Genomic DNA, 19,867 nt, shown 5'->3' on the forward strand with positions numbered 1-19,867 from the left:
CCGCACTACATAGGGACATACGAGCATACTTGGATCACAATGTGACAGACCAGTGGATAGGATGCAGGGGACCAACCGAGTTTCCTGCACGCTCTCCAGACCTCACGCTGCTCGATTTCTCCTTATAGGGCACAGTAAAAGATGAGGTGTACAAACGTATACCACGTAACCTGGACACACTTTGGAATGAGGTTCAGTTGGTGTGCGCAGAAATCTCATTGGACACTTTGGTATGATGTACGGAATCAGTGGTGACTCGTACTCAGAACTGTATTGATGCTGAAGGCAACCAGTTTGAACATAATCACATTTGGACTTTAAGCTTTCCATTTCCAGAAATTTAACATTGTAGAACGGGAAATAAGATTTTCTATGATGCTTCAAAGTGTGTATACATTTTTTTGACACACCCTGTACATTTAGAAGAGACTTCCTGACGCTTAAATCTATACTTGATGTTAACAAATTTCTCTTCTTCCGAAACACTTTCCTTGACATTTCCAGCTTACATTTTTTACCCTCTCTACTCTGACCCTCATCAGTTCTTTTGCTCCCCAAATAGCAAAACTCATCTATTACTTTAAGTGTCTCATTACTTAATCTAATTCCCTCAGCATCACCTCATTTAATTAGACTATATTCCATTATCCTCATTTTGCTTTTGATGATTTTCATCTTATATCCTCCTTTCAAAACACTGTCCATTCCATTCAACTGCTCTTCCAGGTCCTTAGCTGTCTCTGACAGAATTACAATGCCATCAGCAAACCTCAACGTTTTTATTTATTCTCCATGGATTTTAATTCCTACTGTAAATTTTTCTTTTGTTTCCTTTAATGCTTGCTCAATATACAGACTGAATAACATTGGGGATAGGCTACAACCCTGTCTCACTCCCTTCCTGACCACTGCTTCCCTTTCATGCTCATTGATTCTTATAACTGTCATTTGGTTTCTGTAAAAATTGTGAGTAGCATTTTGCTCCCTGTATTTGACACCTGCCATCTTCAGGATTTGAAAGAGAGTATTCCAGTCAACATTGTCAAAAGCTTTCTCTAAGTCTACAAATGCTAGAAACGTAGGTTTGCCTTTCCTTAATCTGTCTTCTAAGACAAGTCGTAGTGGCAGTATTGCCTCATGTGCTCCAACATTTCTGAGGAATCCGAACTGATCTTCCCCAAGATTGGCTTCTACCAGTTTTTTCATTTGTCTGTAAAGAATTCGCGTCAGTATTTTGCAGCCGTGACTTATTAAGCTAATACTTCGGTAATTTTCACACCTGTCAACACCTGCTTTCTTTGGGATTGGAATTATTATATTCTTCTTGAATTCTGAGGGTATTTCGCCTGTCTCATTCATCTTGCTCACCAGATGGTTATAGTTTTGTCAGGGTTGGCTCCCCCAAGGCTATCAGTAGTTCTAATGGAATGTTGTGTACTCCAGGGGCCTTGTTTCGACCTTCAGTGCTCTGTCAAATTCTTCACGCAGTATCTCCCATTTCATCTTCATCTACGCCCTCTTCCATTTCCATGATATTACACTCAAGTACACTGCCCTTGTATAGACCCTCTATGTACTCCTTCCACCTTTCTGCTTTCCCTTCCTTGCTTAGAATTGGGTTTCCATCTGAGCTCTCGATATTCATAGAAGTGTTTCTCTTTTCTCCAGAGGTCTCTTTAATTTTCCTGTAGGCAGTATCTATATTACCCCTAGTGATATATGACTCTACATCCTTACATTTGTCCTCTAGCCATTCCTGCTTAACCATTTTGCACTTCCTGTCGATCTCATTTTTGAGACATTTGTATTCCTTTTTGCCTGATTCATCTACTACATTTTTGTATTTTCTCCTTTCATCAATTAAATTCAATATGTCTTCTGTTACCCAAGGATTTATACTAGCCCTCATCTTTTTACATTTCTACTAGCCCTCATCTTTTTACCTACTTGATCCTCTGCTGCCTTCACTATTTCATCTCTCAAGGCTACCCATTCTTCTTCTACTGTATTTCTTTTTCCTGTTCCTGTCAATTGTTCCCTAACGCTCTCTCTGAAACTCTCTACAACCTCTGGTTCTTTCAGTCTATCCAGGTCCCATCTCCTTAAATTCCCACCTTTTTGCAGTTTCTTCAGTTTTAATCTACAGTTCATAACCAAAAGATTGTGGTCAGAGTCCACATCTACCCCTGGAAACGTCTTACAATTTAAAACCTGATTCCTAAATCTCTTTCTTACCATTATATAATCTATCTGAAACCTTCCAGTGTCTCCAAGCCTCTTCCATGTATGCAACCTTCTTTTGTGATTCTTAAACCAAGTGTTAGGTATGATTAAGTTATGCTCTGTGCACTATTCTTCCAGGCGGCTTCCTTTTTCATTCCCTACCCCCAGTCCTTATTCATCTATTACTTTTCCTTTTCTTCCTTTTCCTACTATCAAATTCCAGTCCCCCATGTGCCCCATGACTATTAAATTTTTGTCTCCCTACACTATCTGAATAATTTCTTATAGCCCGTCATACATTTCTTCCATCTCTTTGCCATCTGAGGAGCTAGTTGGCATATAGACTTGTACTACTGAGGTTGGCATGGGCTTCTTGTCTATTTGGCTACAATAATGTGTTCACTGTGCTGTTTGTACTAGCTGACCACACTCCTATTTTTTTTATTCATTATTAAACTTACTCCAGCATTACTCTAATTTATTTTGTATTTATAACCCTGAATTCACCTGACCAGAAGTCTTGTTTCTCCTGCCACCAAACTTCACTATCTCCCACTACATCTAACTTCAACTTATCCATTTCCCTTTGTAAATTTTCTAACCTACCTTCCCGATTAAGGGATCTGACATTTCACGCTCTGATCCATAGAATGCCAGTTTTCTTTCTCCTGATAACGACATCCTCCTCAGTAGTCCCCACCCGGAGATCTAAATGGGGGACTATTTTACCTCTGGAATATTTTACCCAAGAGGATGTCATCATCATTTAACCATACAGTAAAGCTGCATGCCCTCGGGAAAAATTATGGCTGTGGTTTCATCTTGCTTTCAGCCGTTCACAGCATCAGCAGAGCAAGGCCGTGTTGGTTAATGTTACAAGGCCAGATCAGTCAATCAAATATTAAATAGTCAAATAACATATGAAATTCACGACAACTTCAAGAAAATGCACATGTATTTTTTTTCATTATATTATCTCTCAAATGTCATATAAATTAAGTGACTGGGTGGCAGTAAGGAGGAGGCTGGGGCAGATGGACAGGTAGGGGGACGGATAGTAGAGTAGAAGTGAGGGACAGTGATGTGCTGCTGGGGAGCACACAGGGAGAAGATGAAAAGAGGATAGGGCAGCTATATATGTGTTTGGGAGGTTAGACAGAGGACAGGGCAGTGGAGGTGGGGGGGGGGGGGGGGAGACGGATAAGGAAAGAAGTAAAAAAGACTGGGTGCGATGGTGGAATGAGGGCTGTGTAATGCTGGAATGGGAACAGGGAAGGGGCTGGATGGCTGAGGACAATGACTCAGCAGCCAGAGACTATGGTCGTGTGTGTGTGTGTGTGTGGGGGGGGGGGGGGGGGTGCGCGCACACACGCGCTTGTGTGTGATGGTGTTGTTCTATCCCCGACAAAGGCCTTGTTGGCCGAAAGTGCATTTTATGAAGTCTTTTTGTTGTGCCTATCTGCAACTCAGCATCTCCACTATACGGTGAGAGCAACTTTCCTTTTCATAATATTGTTACATTCCACCCTGGATTTTCCATTGTTTAGTTACATAATAGACGCGTAAAACTTATCTTGCATTTAACTCTGAACTGCCACAGTCATGCACATTACTATTTGCACATTATGTTGTTTTAATGGCCATATATAGATGTACAAACTTTAAGTAAATCCATGATCCCAACATCGTGGTCTCCCCTTGTGATATCCTTTTTTGTATACTCAGGCCTTTGTTAACAGTATGCTGTGTGGCACTGAGTCATAGGTTTCCTGGAAATCTAGGAATACTGAATCTGCCTGATGCCCTTCACATTGCAGGATATCGTGCAAGTAAAGAGCAAAGAGCAAGTTGAGTTCTGCTTGAGCGAAGCTTTATTTGTAATTGGCTTCTAGGCACTGGAACTTTCGCTGTAATTTCACTGTAATTTGAATCTGGACCTCTCCTGGTGTATTTTATCCATTTTTCTGCTGTAGAGCACTTGCGTAAAATTCACCAATCATAGTGAAGCTCTTTCCACGGTAATCAATAAGAACAATCCTCTTAAAATCAAGATAACACTAGTGGAAGTCTTTCTGGAAGATGAAAAGAACTTGTCCTTTTCGGTGAAAAGCAACCAGTTTCCTCCTACTCATTTCATTACTACTTAATTTCTGGTGTAAAGTGGTCCACTCAAGCCACCACACTAACAAATTAGTGCACAAAATCAATAGGAACTTTTTTAGTGGCCCAAACATTGCTGAGAATTTCTTTTGGAGATTTGCTCTTTATTATCATTCAACAAATTACCATCCACTTCCACGAAGGTTTCTCTCAGTCAACTCTTGGCATAGAATAGACTGTTCTCTTTCTTTATAAATAATTAAGGAGTAAAGGGGGCAACACAAAATGACAAGACTGCAGTTCAGGAGTTCTATTTTGTGACGAATGGACTGGTGGTACCTGAAAATTTGAAGGTCATTGTGAAAGGAGGGGTGAGATCCAGAGAAGGGAGTTTTTATGGTTCAGTGATCTCCCACCTCTGACCGCTCCATCCATACCTGTATCATACCTCTATCCATATCAGCCCACTGACACCATCAACATTACCTGTGTTTTGACAGCTGCCATCCCTTCCATAGAAAAAAAAGCTCTCCTATACAGCCTCAGCACCCATGGATGGCATTCCTACAGTGGTAGGAATTTCCTTTCCCAATATGGTGAAGTTCTCACAGAGGCCTCTCCAGGAAGGCACTATCCGTCACACCTAGTCCTCTAACAGATTTCCAGTGCCATATCCTCCCACATCGAGTATAGATTTAAGTATCAGGAAGTTGTTTCTGAAAGTATTTGTATGGAGTGTAGCCATGTATGGAAGTGAAACGTGGACGATAAATAGTTTAGACAAGAAGAGAATAGAAGCTTTTGAAATGTGGTGCTACAGAAGAATGCTGAAGATTAGATGGATAGATCACATAACTAATGAGGAGGTATTGAATAGAATTGGGGAGTGGGGACAAGAGGAGTTTGTGGCACAACTTGACTAGAAGAAGGGATCGGTTGGTAAGACATGTTCTGGGACATCGAGGGATCACCAATTTAGTATTGGAGGGCAGTGTGGAGGGTAAAAATTGTAGAGGGAGACCAAGAGATGAATACACTAAGCAGATTCAGAAGGATGTAGGCTGTAGTAGGTACTGGGAGATGAAGAAGCTTGCACAGGATAGAGTAGCATGGAGAGCTGCATCAAACCAGTCTCAGGACTGAAGACCACAACAAAACAACATCCTCCCACATCCCTAATCCTCCCACCACCCAAAAGAATCAGCCAGAAAGGAGCACCTTCCCAGATAGGATCAACTACTGAACCACGGCCTTCGTCAGGTATTCGACTGTCATTACACGCAACAGTGAGGGACATCCTTCCCACACAGAGAAAACCTAAGGAACTAAGTGAGTAATGATCACTTGAGAATTTAACTACAAAATGTGAACTAATAATGATTAGCTGGTTACCAAAAAGTTGCCATTTATAGGTATGCAAACATCCTGTTTTCAAATTAAACTTCAAAAAGAGGAATTAAAAATAACGTTTTAACATTCCATTGCCAAAATGGCTTTGAGAGATGGAACAGAAGCTTGGATTGAGCACTAACAGCTGATTGTGGTTTTTAAAAAGCATCCAGTCGGGCATTTCAGCAAAGTCACAGAAAACCTCAATCTGTGTGGTCACACAAGATTTTGAATCTTACTCCTACCAAATGTGGGTTCAGTGGTTTTGTTGTTGCACCAACTCAATCTGTTATACATTAAGGGAACACTGAAGCATGTGGAAGATTAAGAGTTTACATCTTGTCAATGAGGAGGTCATTATAGATGGATTGCAAGTTTGGATTGGGGAAAGAAATCAGCAAAGTCCTTTTCAAAGGAACTACTGTGGTATTAGTCTGGATCAGTTTAAGGCACCCATGGGTATTATAAATCTGGACAGTCACTTGAGGATTGAAACTGCTGTCCTCTTGAATGTGATTCCAGTGTCTTACCACTACATTATCTCAGTTTGTAATAGTCAATGTCAATAGTCATCTTAGTTGTATCTCTTCATCACAGCAGATAGGATCCCTCCCAATCTGGGGTCTGAGTGCCCTGCCCCTCCTTTCCAACCTTTCCAAACTTCCTCAGTCTACTCCCTCTGTCTTCCCCAAAGGAGTTAACAGTTACAAAAGCTAGGATAGTTTATTCTACTTTAATTTGTGTCTATATGCAGTACTTGCAGTTTTGCCCCCTGGAGATAAAAATGGTCAGCTGTTCCACCGTATTGTAACATTACAGTGTTATATTCAGCACCACCAGTCATTTTAGAAGCTAGTTAGTTAGTTTCATATTCCTTGGGTCATTTGCACGATATATCATAATGATGTGGAATGAGTGATTTTACATTCACATCACAAATTAATTTTGTAAGTATACTTACATACTGAACATCTATAAGTTTTATTATTATTATTTCTTTCTATTCTCAGACGTTATGTCTGGTCAAAAATGGACAGTGACGCGGACCTTGATCAAGCGTGACTTCCTTTTAACTGTACGGTATATGTTATATTGCATTAAGGAACTTTCGGGTCATTGAACATGTATCAATAATTACAGATTTTTGTAGTTGTATATGTATGTTTGGATGTAGCTGTATTGCATTGATGTACTGGTGGATATTGTGAGGTATGACTCCTGTAGTTGATAGTATAATTGGTATAATGTCGACTTTATCCTGATGCCACATGTACTTGACTTCCTCAGCCAGTTGGATGTATTTTTCAATTTTTCTCCTGTTTTCTTCTGTATATTTGTTGTGTTGGGTATGGATATTTCAATTAGTTGTGTTAATTTCTTCTTTTTATTGGTGAGTATGATGTCAGGTTTGTTATGTGGTGTTGTTTTATCTGTTATAATCGTTCTGTTCCAGTATAATTTGTATTCATCATTATCCAGTACATTTTGTGGTGTGTACTTGTATGTGGGAACGTGTTGTTTTATTAGTTTATGTTTTATGGCAAGTTGTTGATGTATTATTTTTGCTACATTGTCATGTCTTCTGGGGTATTCTGTATTTGCTAGTATTGTACATCCGCTTGTGATGTGATCTACTGTTTCTATTTGTTGTTTGCAAAGTCTGCATTTATCTGTTGTGGTATTGGGATCTTTAATAATATGCTTGCTGTAATATCTGGTGTTTATTGTTTGATCCTGTATTGCAATCATGAATCCTTCCGTCTCACTGTATATATTGCCTTTTCTTAGCCATGTGTTGGATGCGTCTTGATCTATGTGTGGCTGTGTTAGATGATACGGGTGCTTGCCATGTAGTGTTTTCTTTTTCCAATTTACTTTCTTTGTATCTGTTGATGTTATGTGATCTAAAGGGTTGTAGAAGTGGTTATGAAATTGCAATGGTGTAGCTGATGTATTTATATGAGTGATTGCTTTGTGTATTTTGCTAGTTTCTGCTCATTCTAGAAAGAATTTTCTTAAATTGTCTACCTGTCCATAATGTAGGTTTTTTATATCTATAAATCCCCTTCCACCTTCCTTTCTGCTTAATGTGAATCTTTCTGTTGCTGAATGTATGTGATGTATTCTATATTTGTGGCATTGTGATCGTGTAAGTGTATTGAGTGCTTCTAGGTCTGTGTCACTCCATTTCACTACTCCAAATGAGTAGGTCAATACTGGTATAGCATAAGTATTTATAGCTTTTGTCTTGTTTCTTGCTGTCAATTCTGTTTTCAGTATTTTTGTTAGTCTTTGTCTATAGTTTTCTTTTAGTTCTTCTTTAATATTTGTATTATCTATTCCTATTTTTTGTCTGTATCCTAGATATTTATAGGCATCTGTTTTTTCCATCGCTTCTATGCAGTCGCTGTGGTTATCCAATATGTAATCTTCTTGTTTAGTGTGTTTTCCCTTGACTATGCTATTTTTCTTACATTTGTCTGTTCCAAAAGCCATATTTATATCATTGCTGAATACTTCTGTTATCTTTAGTAATTGGTTGAGTTGTTGATTTGTTGCTGCCAGTAGTTTTAGATCATCCATGTACAGCAAATGTGTGATTTTGTGTGGGTGTGTTCCAGTAATATTGTATCCATAATTTGTATTATTTAGCATGTTGGATAGTGGGTTCAGAGCAAGACAGAACCAGAAAGGACTTAATGAGTCTCCTTGGTATATTCCACGCTTAATCTGTATTGGCTGTGATGTGATGTTATCTGAATTTGTTTGGATATTAAGTGTGGTTTTCCAGTTTTTCATTACTATGTTTAGAAACTGTATCAATTTAGGATCTACTTTGTATATTTCCAATATCTGTAGTAACCATGAGTGGGGTACACTATCAAAAGCTTTTTGGTAATCAATGTATGCATAGTGTAGGGACCTTTGTTTAGTTTTAGCTTCATATGTCACCTCTGTATCTATTATCAGTTGCTCTTTACATCCTCGTGCTCCTTTGCAGCAGCCCTTTATAATTTTGTTCTGTGTTGTATGTGTCATTAATTTCTGTGTGATGACTGAAGTTAATATTTTGTATATTGTTGGTAGGCATGTTATGGGGCGATATTTAGCTGGGTTTGCTGTGTCTGCTTGATCTTTAGGTTTCAGATAGGTTATTCCATGTGCAAGTGTATCAGGGAATGTGTATGGGTCTGCAATGTAACTGTTAAATAATTTAGTTAGATGTGAATGTGTTGAGGTGAACTTCTTTAGCCAGTAATATGCTATTTTATCATTTCCAGGGGCTTTCCAATTGTGTGTAGAATTAATTGCTCGGGTGACTTCATGTTGCAAAATTATCACTTCAGGCATTTGTGGTATCATCTTGTATGTGTCTGTTTCTGCTTGTATCCACTGTGCATGCCTGTTATGTTGTACCGGGTTTGACCATATGTTGTTCCAGAAGTGTTCCATGTCTGTTATGTTTGGTGGATTGTCTAAATGTGTTATCCATTGTTTGGTAAAATCTCTTTTGGTTTGTGTTGAATGTTTGGTTTTGTTTCCTTCTATTTTCACTTTTTTTGTATCTTCTAAGTCGTTTGGCCAATGCTTGCAATTTCTGCTTTTTTTCATCTAATTGCTCTATTGCTTCTTGTTGTGAGATTTTACCTAACCTTTTTCGTTTTTTGTCTGATATTTCGTTTCTTATAAATTGTGTTAGCTGTCCGATGTCTTTTCTCAGTTTTTCTATTCTGATCTGTAGCCTGTGTTGCCATGCTGGTTTTGTGGGTTTCTTCTGTGTGTTGGTTTGTTCTGATCTCTGCCTAGTGTGTATATTTAGTGTAGTGAGTGCTCCTATATAAACCAGTAGTTGTAACTCTTCCATAGTTGTGTTTTCATTTATTTTGTTGTGTATGATTGTGTTGATAGTTTTTATTGTTGTTTCGACTTGTGGGTTATTTGGCGGTCTATGCAACAATGGTCTAATGTCTGTATTTGTGTCTTTGTATTCTATATATGTCAGCTGAAATTTCTCTTCTATATCTAACACGTGTGTCTCTTCGTGTTCTATTTGTGCTTGTTCTGGTGGCTGTCTTAAGATTTCGTTTTCCTCTGATTGTTTAATTGATGCGTGTTGGTCTTTGTTTGTTTGCTCTGGGATGTTTGAGTCCATTACTGTATTTTCTTCTTCTTCTTCTGATTGCACATTATTTTGTTCCAGTATTTGTTGTACTTGTTGTTTGATGTTTTCTAATTCTGACTGGGGTATCCTGTTATTTTTTATTATTACACGGATCTGATCAGCTAGTCGTTGTTCTGTTAAAAATTTTAATTCCGGGTATCTGGTAATAAATGTTGTGTATACTTGTGATCTGTATCCAGTTGTGTTGGTTCCTAGGTTTGTTGCTTGGTAATAACAGAACATGAGGTGTCAATTAACTTCATCTGACCATCTCATCCTCTGTCTTTGTTTTCCTTCTAGGGTGGTTGCAGGAAGCATATCCTGCAAAACACCTCTATTTGGATTTAAATCATTTTCCAGTTGGCTAGCAGTGTCGTTACCATTGTGGGCGGGCATAGGGTTCAAGCGTCGTCCCCGACCATGACGGCGCTTGTCCGAGGCTTCTTTAGTTCTGTCCTGAACCAAGTAATCACACTAAAAGGGGGGTTAGCCCTATTAGTGGTTTGTTCTTTTCGTCGCCTTTTACAACTGGCAGAACATACCGGAGGCCTATTCTTTTCCCGGGCCTCCACGGGGGTTATTATTATTATTATTATTATTATTATTATTATTATTATTATTATTATTGTTATTATTAAATACACACATGGGAGTTAGTAATTTCTACCCACCACCTTCTACACATTACAATACCAAAAATTCTTCAACAAAATAGGGGGAGTTGTCAAGAAGAAATTTTTTCAGTTTGTTTTCAAAATTTTATTTTGCTGTCTGCCGGACTTTTGTATCACTGTGTAACTGATCAAAAATTTTACTTGGAGCATTGGGCACCCCTTGCTGGGCTAAAGACAACCTTAACATAGACTGTTGAATGTCATTTCTCCTTCTGGTATTGTAATTATGCATATCATTGTTCCTTTTGAACTGCAGTGGATTTTGTTCCAACCTATAATAAACTCAACCCAGGGATACCATTGGGGTGCACGTTGAGTGAGGTCTCATACCACACTCCAACTGTGGAGGTTCAAGATTGCATGTAATAGATTTACAACAAACTTTCTAAGGGAATAAATGTACTGTGATGTAGTAGCCAGAAATCCCAACTCTTTAAACATAACAACAAAAACAGTCAATTTTTAAAAAAATAATGTAATTGAATAGATAAAAAAATATACTACCAAGCAGCAGCGGAACACACACACAAAAGAAGATTATAATTGGGAAAGCTTCCAGAGCCAGTGGCTCCTTCTTCAGGCAGAATGGTTGAAGGGAAAGGAAGTTGGGTGAAGGAGAAGGACTGGAGAGATGTAGGAAACGGGGTAGAGTCACCCAGAATTGTGGGTCAGGGGAGACTTACCAGATGGGAAGAAAAGGAAAGACTGATTGTTGGGGACTGCACCAGGTGAGATTTGAAAACCAGAGAGCTTAAAGGTGTAGGTAATATGCAAGACAGAGATTACTGCTTAAACATTATGCGCAAGTTAATAAGAGTGTAGAGTGAAAAGCTAATTGCATTGTGCATAACAGAGGTGGGAGGGGGATGGTGAAAAACAGACATGTAAGAAAAGAAAGACGTAGAAAACTAAAAAAGAGTGACAAAAGGAGTAGTCACTGTGAAGAAATGCTGAGACGGAAGAAATTAATGTAAATTAAGGCCAGGTGGGTGGCAAGAACCAAGGACACGTTATAGTGATAGTGCACACCTCCTGAGGTCTAAGAAACTTGTTTCTGGGGGAAGAACCCAGATGATAGGTGTGATGAAACATGCACTGAGGTCACAACTGTCATGTACAGCATGCTCTGCAACAGGATATTGCATGTTCCCAGAATACACCCTCTGTCATCCTAACTGAAGATTTGGTGGTAGTCATGTTGATGTAAAAGGCCAAAAAGTATTTACGCAACAGCTGGTATATGACATGTTTCACAGGTGGCTCTCCCTTTGATAGTATATGTTTTGCCATTTACAGGGCTAGTGCAGGAGGTGTTAGGAGGGTGTATAGGGGAAGTCCTACAGTGGGGACAGTCACAGGGGTAGGAGCCACAGGTAAGGGAGATCAGTGCAGAAGGAGCATAGGGTCTGACAAGAATATTGTGGAGATTGGGAGGTTGAGAAAAGCTATTCTAAGTGTGAGGGCAAAATCTTGGACAGAATAGATATCACTCCAGAGTGTGATTTTAGGAAATCATGGCCTAGTTGAAGTAGCTGATTAACACATTCCAGTCCAGGATAACACTGAGTCACCAGTGGTGTACTCTGAAGTTGTTTTTTGGGGGTATCAGCAGTACCAGGATTGGATGTGATGGCTTTGGAACCTGCTTTGGAACTAGGTTGGTGGGGTAATTGCATCCAGTGAATGCTGAGGTGAGAATGGTGGTATATTGCTGCAAAGAGCCTGCATACGAACAAATATGTTTGCCTTGGATGCCAAGGCTGTATGGGAGGGAACGTTTGACATGGACAGGATGGCAACTGCCAAAATGTAAGTTCTGTTGTTTGTTAGTAGGTTTAATGTGGACAGTAGTGTGTAGCTCGCCTTTGGTATGGATGAAATCAACATCAAGGAAAGTGGCACAAGATTTGAAATAGGAATGTGTGAAATTTAACTAAGAGAAGGCATTTAGAGATTCCAGGAATTTTAACAGGTCGGCCTCATTATGAGTCCATACGGTAAAGATATCTAAACCAATTCAGGGGCTGAAGACTTATGGATCCCAGGAAAGCCCCCTCCTAGCAACCCACGAAAAGGTTGCCAAAGGAAGGAACCATCCTGGTTCCCATGGCTGTACCCCTTATCTGGTTGTATGCCTGCCCCTCAAAGGTGGGTAGTTGTTGGTAAGTATAATTTTGATTAAGATGAGTAGGAAGGATGTCACAGGTTTGGAATCAAGTGGGTCCTGACCGATGAAATGTTCAGCAGCAGACAGATCATGTACGTGGGGGATGTTGGCATCAATGGTGACAAACAAAGTGTGTGGTGGGAGTGAGACAGACACAGATTTAAGACAATTTAGGAAGTGTCTACATCTACATCGACACTCTGCAAATCACATTTAAACGTCTGACAGAGGGGTCATCTAACCACCTTCACAATAATTATCTATTATTACAATCTTGTACAGTGTGAGGAAAAAATGAACACCTATATCTTTCTGTGCAAGCTCTGATTTCCCTTATTTTATTATGATGATCATTTCTCCCAATGTGGGTCGGCTCAAAAAAATATTTTCACATTCGGAGGAGAAAGTTGGTCCAGCCCAAATCCTGCATCATTCCAGTGACACTCTCTCCCCTATTTCACAATAATACAAAACATGCTGCCCTTCTTTGAACTTTCTCGATGTCCTTCATCAGTCCTATCTGGTAAAGATCCCACATAGCAAAGCAGTATTCTAAAAGAGGATGGACAAGTGTAGTGTAGGTGGTCTCTCTAGTAGATCTGTCACATTTTCCAAGTGTCCTGCCAATAAAATGCAGTCTTTGGTTAGCCTTCCCCACAACATTTTCTGTGTATTCCTTCCAATTTAAGTTGTCCATAATTGTAATTCCTACATATTTAGTTGAGATTACGGCCTTCATATTTGACTGACATATTGTGTAATTGAAGTTTAATGGATTCCTTTTAGCACTCAGGTGGGTGACCTCACACTTTTTGTTATCTAGGGTCAATTGCCAATTTTTGCACCATACAGATATCTTTTCTAAATCCTTTTGCAATTTCATCAGGTTACTTTCCATTAGGAAAGTAGGTGCACTCAGAGATTGTGATATTATTTACAAATTACAGAGCACAGCAATCAGCCGTACTTTTTCTTTTGCAGGTTTTATTTTGCAAATACAGATTTCGGCTAATGCATAGCCATTATCAATGCACTATTTTCTAGTCAGTTCCCTGTTGTTCAGGTGTCAGTCACAGTTCTTCGAATTCAAAGGACTGTGACTGACACCCAAACAGGAACAACAGGGAACTGACATGTATCGAGACTAGAAAATAGTGCACAGATAATGGCTAGGCAGTAGCTGAAATCTGGATTTGCCAAATAAAACCTGCATTTTGTAATTTGTTTTAATCTTCTCATGACTTTACTAGTCAATAAATGACAGCATCGTCTGCAAACAACACAGCTGCTCAGATTGTCTCCTAAATCATTGTTATCTTTGATACAGGAGGGAAGTCTCTGTACTATGGGTTGTTAGTACTGATCAACTAAGGCAGATATTCATTCGGTGGGTGCTGTGAAGCCAGCAACTATAGAACAGTGAGGATGATTGGGTTTGTGGATCTTAGGAAGAAGATAAAAAATTGGGGTGTGTGGTTTGGATGGGATGAGAAGTTCTATGGATTGAGGTGTTAGTCCTTGTGAGGGGTCTGAGGTTTTAAGGAGGGACTGAAGGTCAGTTTGATCACACGGATGGGATCTTGATGGCAGACACTGTATGTAGAGGTGTCAGACAGGTGCCGTTGACCTTCACTAACATACTTCTTTCAGTCAAGTACCATAGTGATAGATCCTTTGTCCGCTGGGAGGATAATGATAGAGTCATCAGCTTTTACGGAATGTAGAACCTTCACTAACATACTTCTTTCAGTCAAGTACCATAGTGATAGATCCACCTGAGGATGGGTTGTGACACAGTGCTTGATGTGCGGAATTCTTCGATGGCTTGTAAGGGATGATTTTCAGATAGTGGTGGTGGATCAAGTTGGGATCATGGTCAGAACTGTTCAAGGCAGGGTTCAATGTCATATCTGCTGTTCGGAAGGTTTTGGGATTGGGTTGCAAAGTGATATTTCCAGTTGACATTACATGTGAAGGAAAGTAGGTCCTTCACCATAACAGCATGATCAACTGTAGGTTTAGGGCTGAAACTGAGACCCTTAGAGGACACAGATAATTCAGGAGGAGAGAGGGCTTTAGACAAGAGGTTGAGCACACTGTACCGCTATGACTGGTTCTTGTGATTATAATAATGCATGTAAAGTTCTGGTTGGAAATAACGAATTATTTAGGAGCAATGACACGACTCACCAAAAGACAGAACAGGTGCATGAACAAAAGGTACAGTTTTGCTTTTCTAGCTTTCAGAATGAAATTTCTTTCTCAAGCTGTAGAAGAAACACACACACACACACACACACACACACACACACACACACAAAAAAAAAAAAAAACAAACAAAAACACACTATTGGGTGGGGGTGGGCAGTGAGGTACCTTATGTTTCGGACGGGAAGTTACTGGAGTGAAGAATGTGCTGTAAGAATAGCTCCCATATGTGCAACTAAGGAAAGCTAGTGGTGCTGGGGAGTGTCCAGATGGTACGGGTTATGAAGCAGCCACTGAAATCTCGAATGTTGTGCTCTGCTGCATATTGTGTCACTGGGTGGTCCACCTTGATTTTGGCCACAGTTTGATGATGGTCAATCAGCCCGACAGTTTTAACTTTGGGGATCTCACAGGAACTGGAGTTACCACTTTGATAAGGCTATTGGCACAAAATCCCCACAGAACAACTTTATCTCCCAAGTTCATTTTTGACTCAATCCATGTAAAGCCATGCAGTGAAAGGATGAAAAAATTTTGGGAGAAAAAGAAGTGGTATGTTAGATGAAATTTGCTCTTCAGATGGACACAACAGATAGAAATTCCCTGTAAAGGCAATGATAGCTAATCCTGGGTAGAACACTAATAATGGAAGTAGTAGTGTGAACTATACACTGCATAATTGAGTGGTAAATAGGCATGAAAATATTGTTAAAGTTTTTGGACAATGCCCCCCTCCACCTCCACAGCTAACTAGCACAGAACACACTTTCACAATGTTTCCACAACCTCAATTATATGGTGAATAGTTACTTTCACTCCTTTCATTATCAACAACGAAAGTGACTGGTTATACAAATTCTTTTGAGTTGCAACTACTACAATAACAGAAATACTGCAATGAGATTTTTTACTGATTCCTGTAATGCACTATTAAAAGTAGATAAACAAATGCCGTAATTCGATCCATTATTGGCCACAATGCAATTACTTTTATATAACACACAAAAAAGCTATACACCAAACTGATAAAGAAAAAACGAAGTGTGTTTTATACATGCTTTCTCACCTGAGATTGCTAGCTTCACTAATAGAATCCTGGGACGTGGTTGCTGTAGAAGGGGCACCATTTGAGCTGCGTTGTTGTTGCTGCAACCTAAGTGATGTGGGAGTAGGTGCAGAGCGTGATGTCTCTTCCCATTCCCGCAGCACACCACAAGTATCAGAACTGCTGTGACGTTGAGCAAGAGAAGTCCAACTGCGGACACGCTGTTTGGCACCTCCTCCTCCAGTAACACTGCCACACACACTGTTTCGATGGCTTGATCCTGCACCTGACCAAAGGCTAGCATTGCTGCTTGTTCGACTCATCTGCATTGGAGCTTGTATAGCACGCCATTTTCGTCCAGTCGGATCAGATGGTAGCACTCCAGTGCGGAAATAAATTGTTCTGTCTTCACTTCCTACCGCCCATACCTATCAGAAATGACATAAGAAAAAATAATTAACTAAAATGTACAATGTGAGCTTTTCCAGACCATGATACATTACCATTCTTAGTTTTGTGGCCAGCCAGTGCAATGTAGGTGGCACAGGTGTGTCCTAAATCATTTGTAATAAAAACTTTTTCCAAAGTTGATAATTTTGTTTTGCCATGGATTACACACAAATATTATTAGAGAAAACCTGTGTCATTTTCTATAGAGACAAAAAAATATAAAGAATTAAACCCCATAAGTTACTTAGATTTCAGATTGACAAGGTGCCTGTACTTACACATCATTACTGATTTTGTCCTAATTTAAGGTATATGTAGGACTTGCCTAGAAATGAAAATGACAGAAGTGGGAGTTACAGATGGACAAGAACTTAGGACGGAAAAAAAAAAAAAAATAAAAAAAAGCAGCAGGTGCAGGCTGGGTGAGGTATGAGCTATTTATATTAGCTTAGACTTGCAACAGCAGTTAGAGCAGCAAAAAGAGTACAGAATAGTAATCTGACAGTTATGAGTTTGAATCTATGTACAAATATTAATTTTATTCCTTTTTATTTTAAATTTTTACATTACTTGTACTACAGTATACTGCATTTACTAAGATTTTTTGTAAAAGGCATGAAAAAGAGAGGCTAGGGAAAATTTGGGATAGTAAATAAATTTCTAGGGAGGGATTGTAAGGTGTAAACAAGAACTTTTTATATGAAATTAGATACTTTTATTATTTTAGATTTGATGAGTTACAAGTGCTGGAGGGATATTCATCGTAAAAACAGGAGAGGCAGAAATTCTCTTGGCATCTTGCAGAGGCGATAAGCATATCATTTTTACAATTACATGGGTGGAAAGTTCTGGTTGAAAATTATGAATTATTTGGGAATAAAGGAGATGACTCACCAAAAGGTAGAAGTGGTGCATCGTTGATAGGCACACAAACAAAAGGTAAAGAGCTTGGCTAGCTTTCAAAATGCTTGTGTCCCTACACTGTGCTCAGTCGATTGAGGACAGAGAGAGAGAGAGAGAGAGAGAGAGAGAGAGAGAGAGAGAGAGAGAGTGTGTGTGTGTGTGTGTGTGTGTGTGTGTGTGTGTGTGTGTGTGTGTGTGTGCGCGTGCGCGTAAGCGCAAGCGCGCTTACGTGGGGCTTGTTTTTCCTGCAGCTAGAAAAGGGAATTGCATTTCAAAAGCTAGCCAAGCTCTGCATATTTTGCTTGCACACCTACTGACAAAACAGTGCTTGTGCCTTACGTTGAGTCAACTCCTTTACAATTACATGGTTGTTTTTAAGTTTATATAGGAAAACCAAATAGTTTACACTAGTAAAATGTCTCTCACTGATGGTACATATTGGACTCTTGCTTTTCTGCGAGCCAGACTCAAGTAATGTGACAATATTTCATTTTGCTATGAAATTTTGGATTTAGGTTACAATAGTTTTTTTCAAATACTTATGAAAAGCTTGGGAAATATGTGGAAAATAAAGCTGAAATTGATGTGTTGACATTTTTCTCCATGTTGGACCTTCGTAAACTATGGCCATTTAAAAATTTCAATAACAATAATATAGTCAATATGCTGTCTGAACAATGAATTTTTAATGTGTGCTGATAGCAAGTAAGTCTTCACTCAGTGTGTATGATGAATTTTTATACATGGGAACCATCCTTTGAAGATTTTAATGTGTGACCATTTTATTTTAAATGTCATTTCACAACTTTAGGAAACAAGCAAATGAGAAATTTTTGTTAATTATAAAAAGAAAAAAAATCTCTCTCATGTGAACCACAATAATCACACACAATGACAAAATTTACCTGGTCATTTGGTGCAACAGATACTAGAGCCATGTTGCCAACCATCTCAACCCAACCAGTCCCAGTTGCTGCCTCTTCACTCACACCACAGCTTTCTCCTCTAATGCCTTTGCGAAACCAAACACGATGATCTCTTGTTACAGCCCAAACAGCACTTGTGCCAACAGACACTTGAGAAAGTTTCCCTTCCTCTGGTGGAGCCACTTCAATCCAGAATTCACCTACAATTTATTAGAATTTATTAAAGAAAGTTGCACATAACTACCTTTACAAAGATTACACTCATGTATATGTCCAAACCATAAACAAACAAATACTTTGTAGCTTATCACTAAATTTAAATATCATTAATCACAAGAGATTTCAGAGATTTTAATTCAACACTGGATGAAAATTTTGATTTATAATTCAGCATGATTCTTCTCTTCTGATGAGACAAATGTGGTGGTTTCTTCATGTTTGTGCTGTCTCTCTTTGTGGAGAGCTCAGTATTACAGCAACAAATATTTCTTTCACAAAACGAAAGTTGCTAAATTAGAAACTAAAATTGTCTTCTGACAATTGAGCAATGGTTCTGAAATGCATGCTGGTTAATGAGTATTAAAATTCAGTAACTTTTTAAAACAGTGTTTAGTTACTTATTTGTAATTAACATGAGTTTATATTTTTTTCTTTCAGTGATGTTTTATAACCAAATAACTGTTTCAAAGCGAGATCTCAGTGTTGCACAAAACTGTCATTGTCATTCACAACTTGATCCACAAATCAAACTACAAAATTCTGATTTAATTTTTATACGAAACTGTAACAAGTAAAATACATAAGATGAAATATTAGATAAAACCTCTGATTGTTAATTTCTATTTAAATGGTATCCAAACAATCATTTTCTATTATGAGCATACTTGAATATCATGTACGTATTAAACAATGTGAAACCAATTACACGACCATATAATATCATTTGACAGACAAAAAATCTACTCACCCAGTGGCAGCAGAAAATGCACATAAAAGAAGGTTATAATGAGGAAACCTTTTGGAGCCAGTGGCTCCTTCGTCTGGCAGAAGGGTTGAAGGGGATGGAAGAGAGTGAAGGAAAAGGACTGGAGAGGTCTAAGAAAAGGGATAGATTTTGGAAAAGCCAGGGGAGACTTACCAGAAGGGATGAGAAGGAAACACTGATTGTTCTGGATTGCACCGGATGAGATTTGAAAACCTGAGAGCTTAAAGGTGCAAGACAGGGTAATATGCACGACAGAGATTACTACTTGAACATCATGTACACCTTAATAAGAGTGAAAAGCTAAGTGCATCAATCCTTCTTGTCAGTCTTTGTTGGTGTCTGTCATGTTCAAACTGTCGTTTGTTTTCTACCTTATGTGCTAAAACGTTCATTTATTTATATTTATCACCAAGATTAATCAACATCTTGCACCTATATCTTTTCTATATTGGTTTCCATGCATGGTAAGTCTCTCCTGACCTGCAGTTCTGGGTGATTTTTCTAAAATCAATCCCTTTTCCTAGATCTCTCCAGTCCTTTTTCTTCATCCCTCCTCCTTCACTTTCAACTCTTCTGCTGGAAGAAGAAGCCCCTGGCTCCAAAACCTTGCCTAATTATAACCCTCTTCCATGTGT

General features: G+C 38.9%; 1 protein-coding gene across 1 annotated transcript in view; it reads right to left on the reverse strand.

Annotated features, from left to right (window-relative positions):
* The window catches only part of LOC126089526 (tectonin beta-propeller repeat-containing protein), a 235,915-nt gene that overhangs the window by 167,625 nt on the left and 48,423 nt on the right, over positions 1-19,867 (reverse strand). The window contains exons 6-7 of the mRNA XM_049906916.1: positions 18,227-18,447; positions 15,990-16,396 (exon numbers count right to left, since the gene is read on the reverse strand). Of these exons, the coding sequence (XP_049762873.1) occupies positions 15,990-16,396; positions 18,227-18,447 (628 nt within the window). The remainder of the gene's footprint in view (positions 1-15,989; positions 16,397-18,226; positions 18,448-19,867) is intronic.

The sequence above is a fragment of the Schistocerca cancellata genome, chromosome 1 (assembly GCF_023864275.1).
Source record: "Schistocerca cancellata isolate TAMUIC-IGC-003103 chromosome 1, iqSchCanc2.1, whole genome shotgun sequence".
Classification (NCBI taxonomy): Eukaryota; Metazoa; Arthropoda; class Insecta; order Orthoptera; family Acrididae; genus Schistocerca; species Schistocerca cancellata.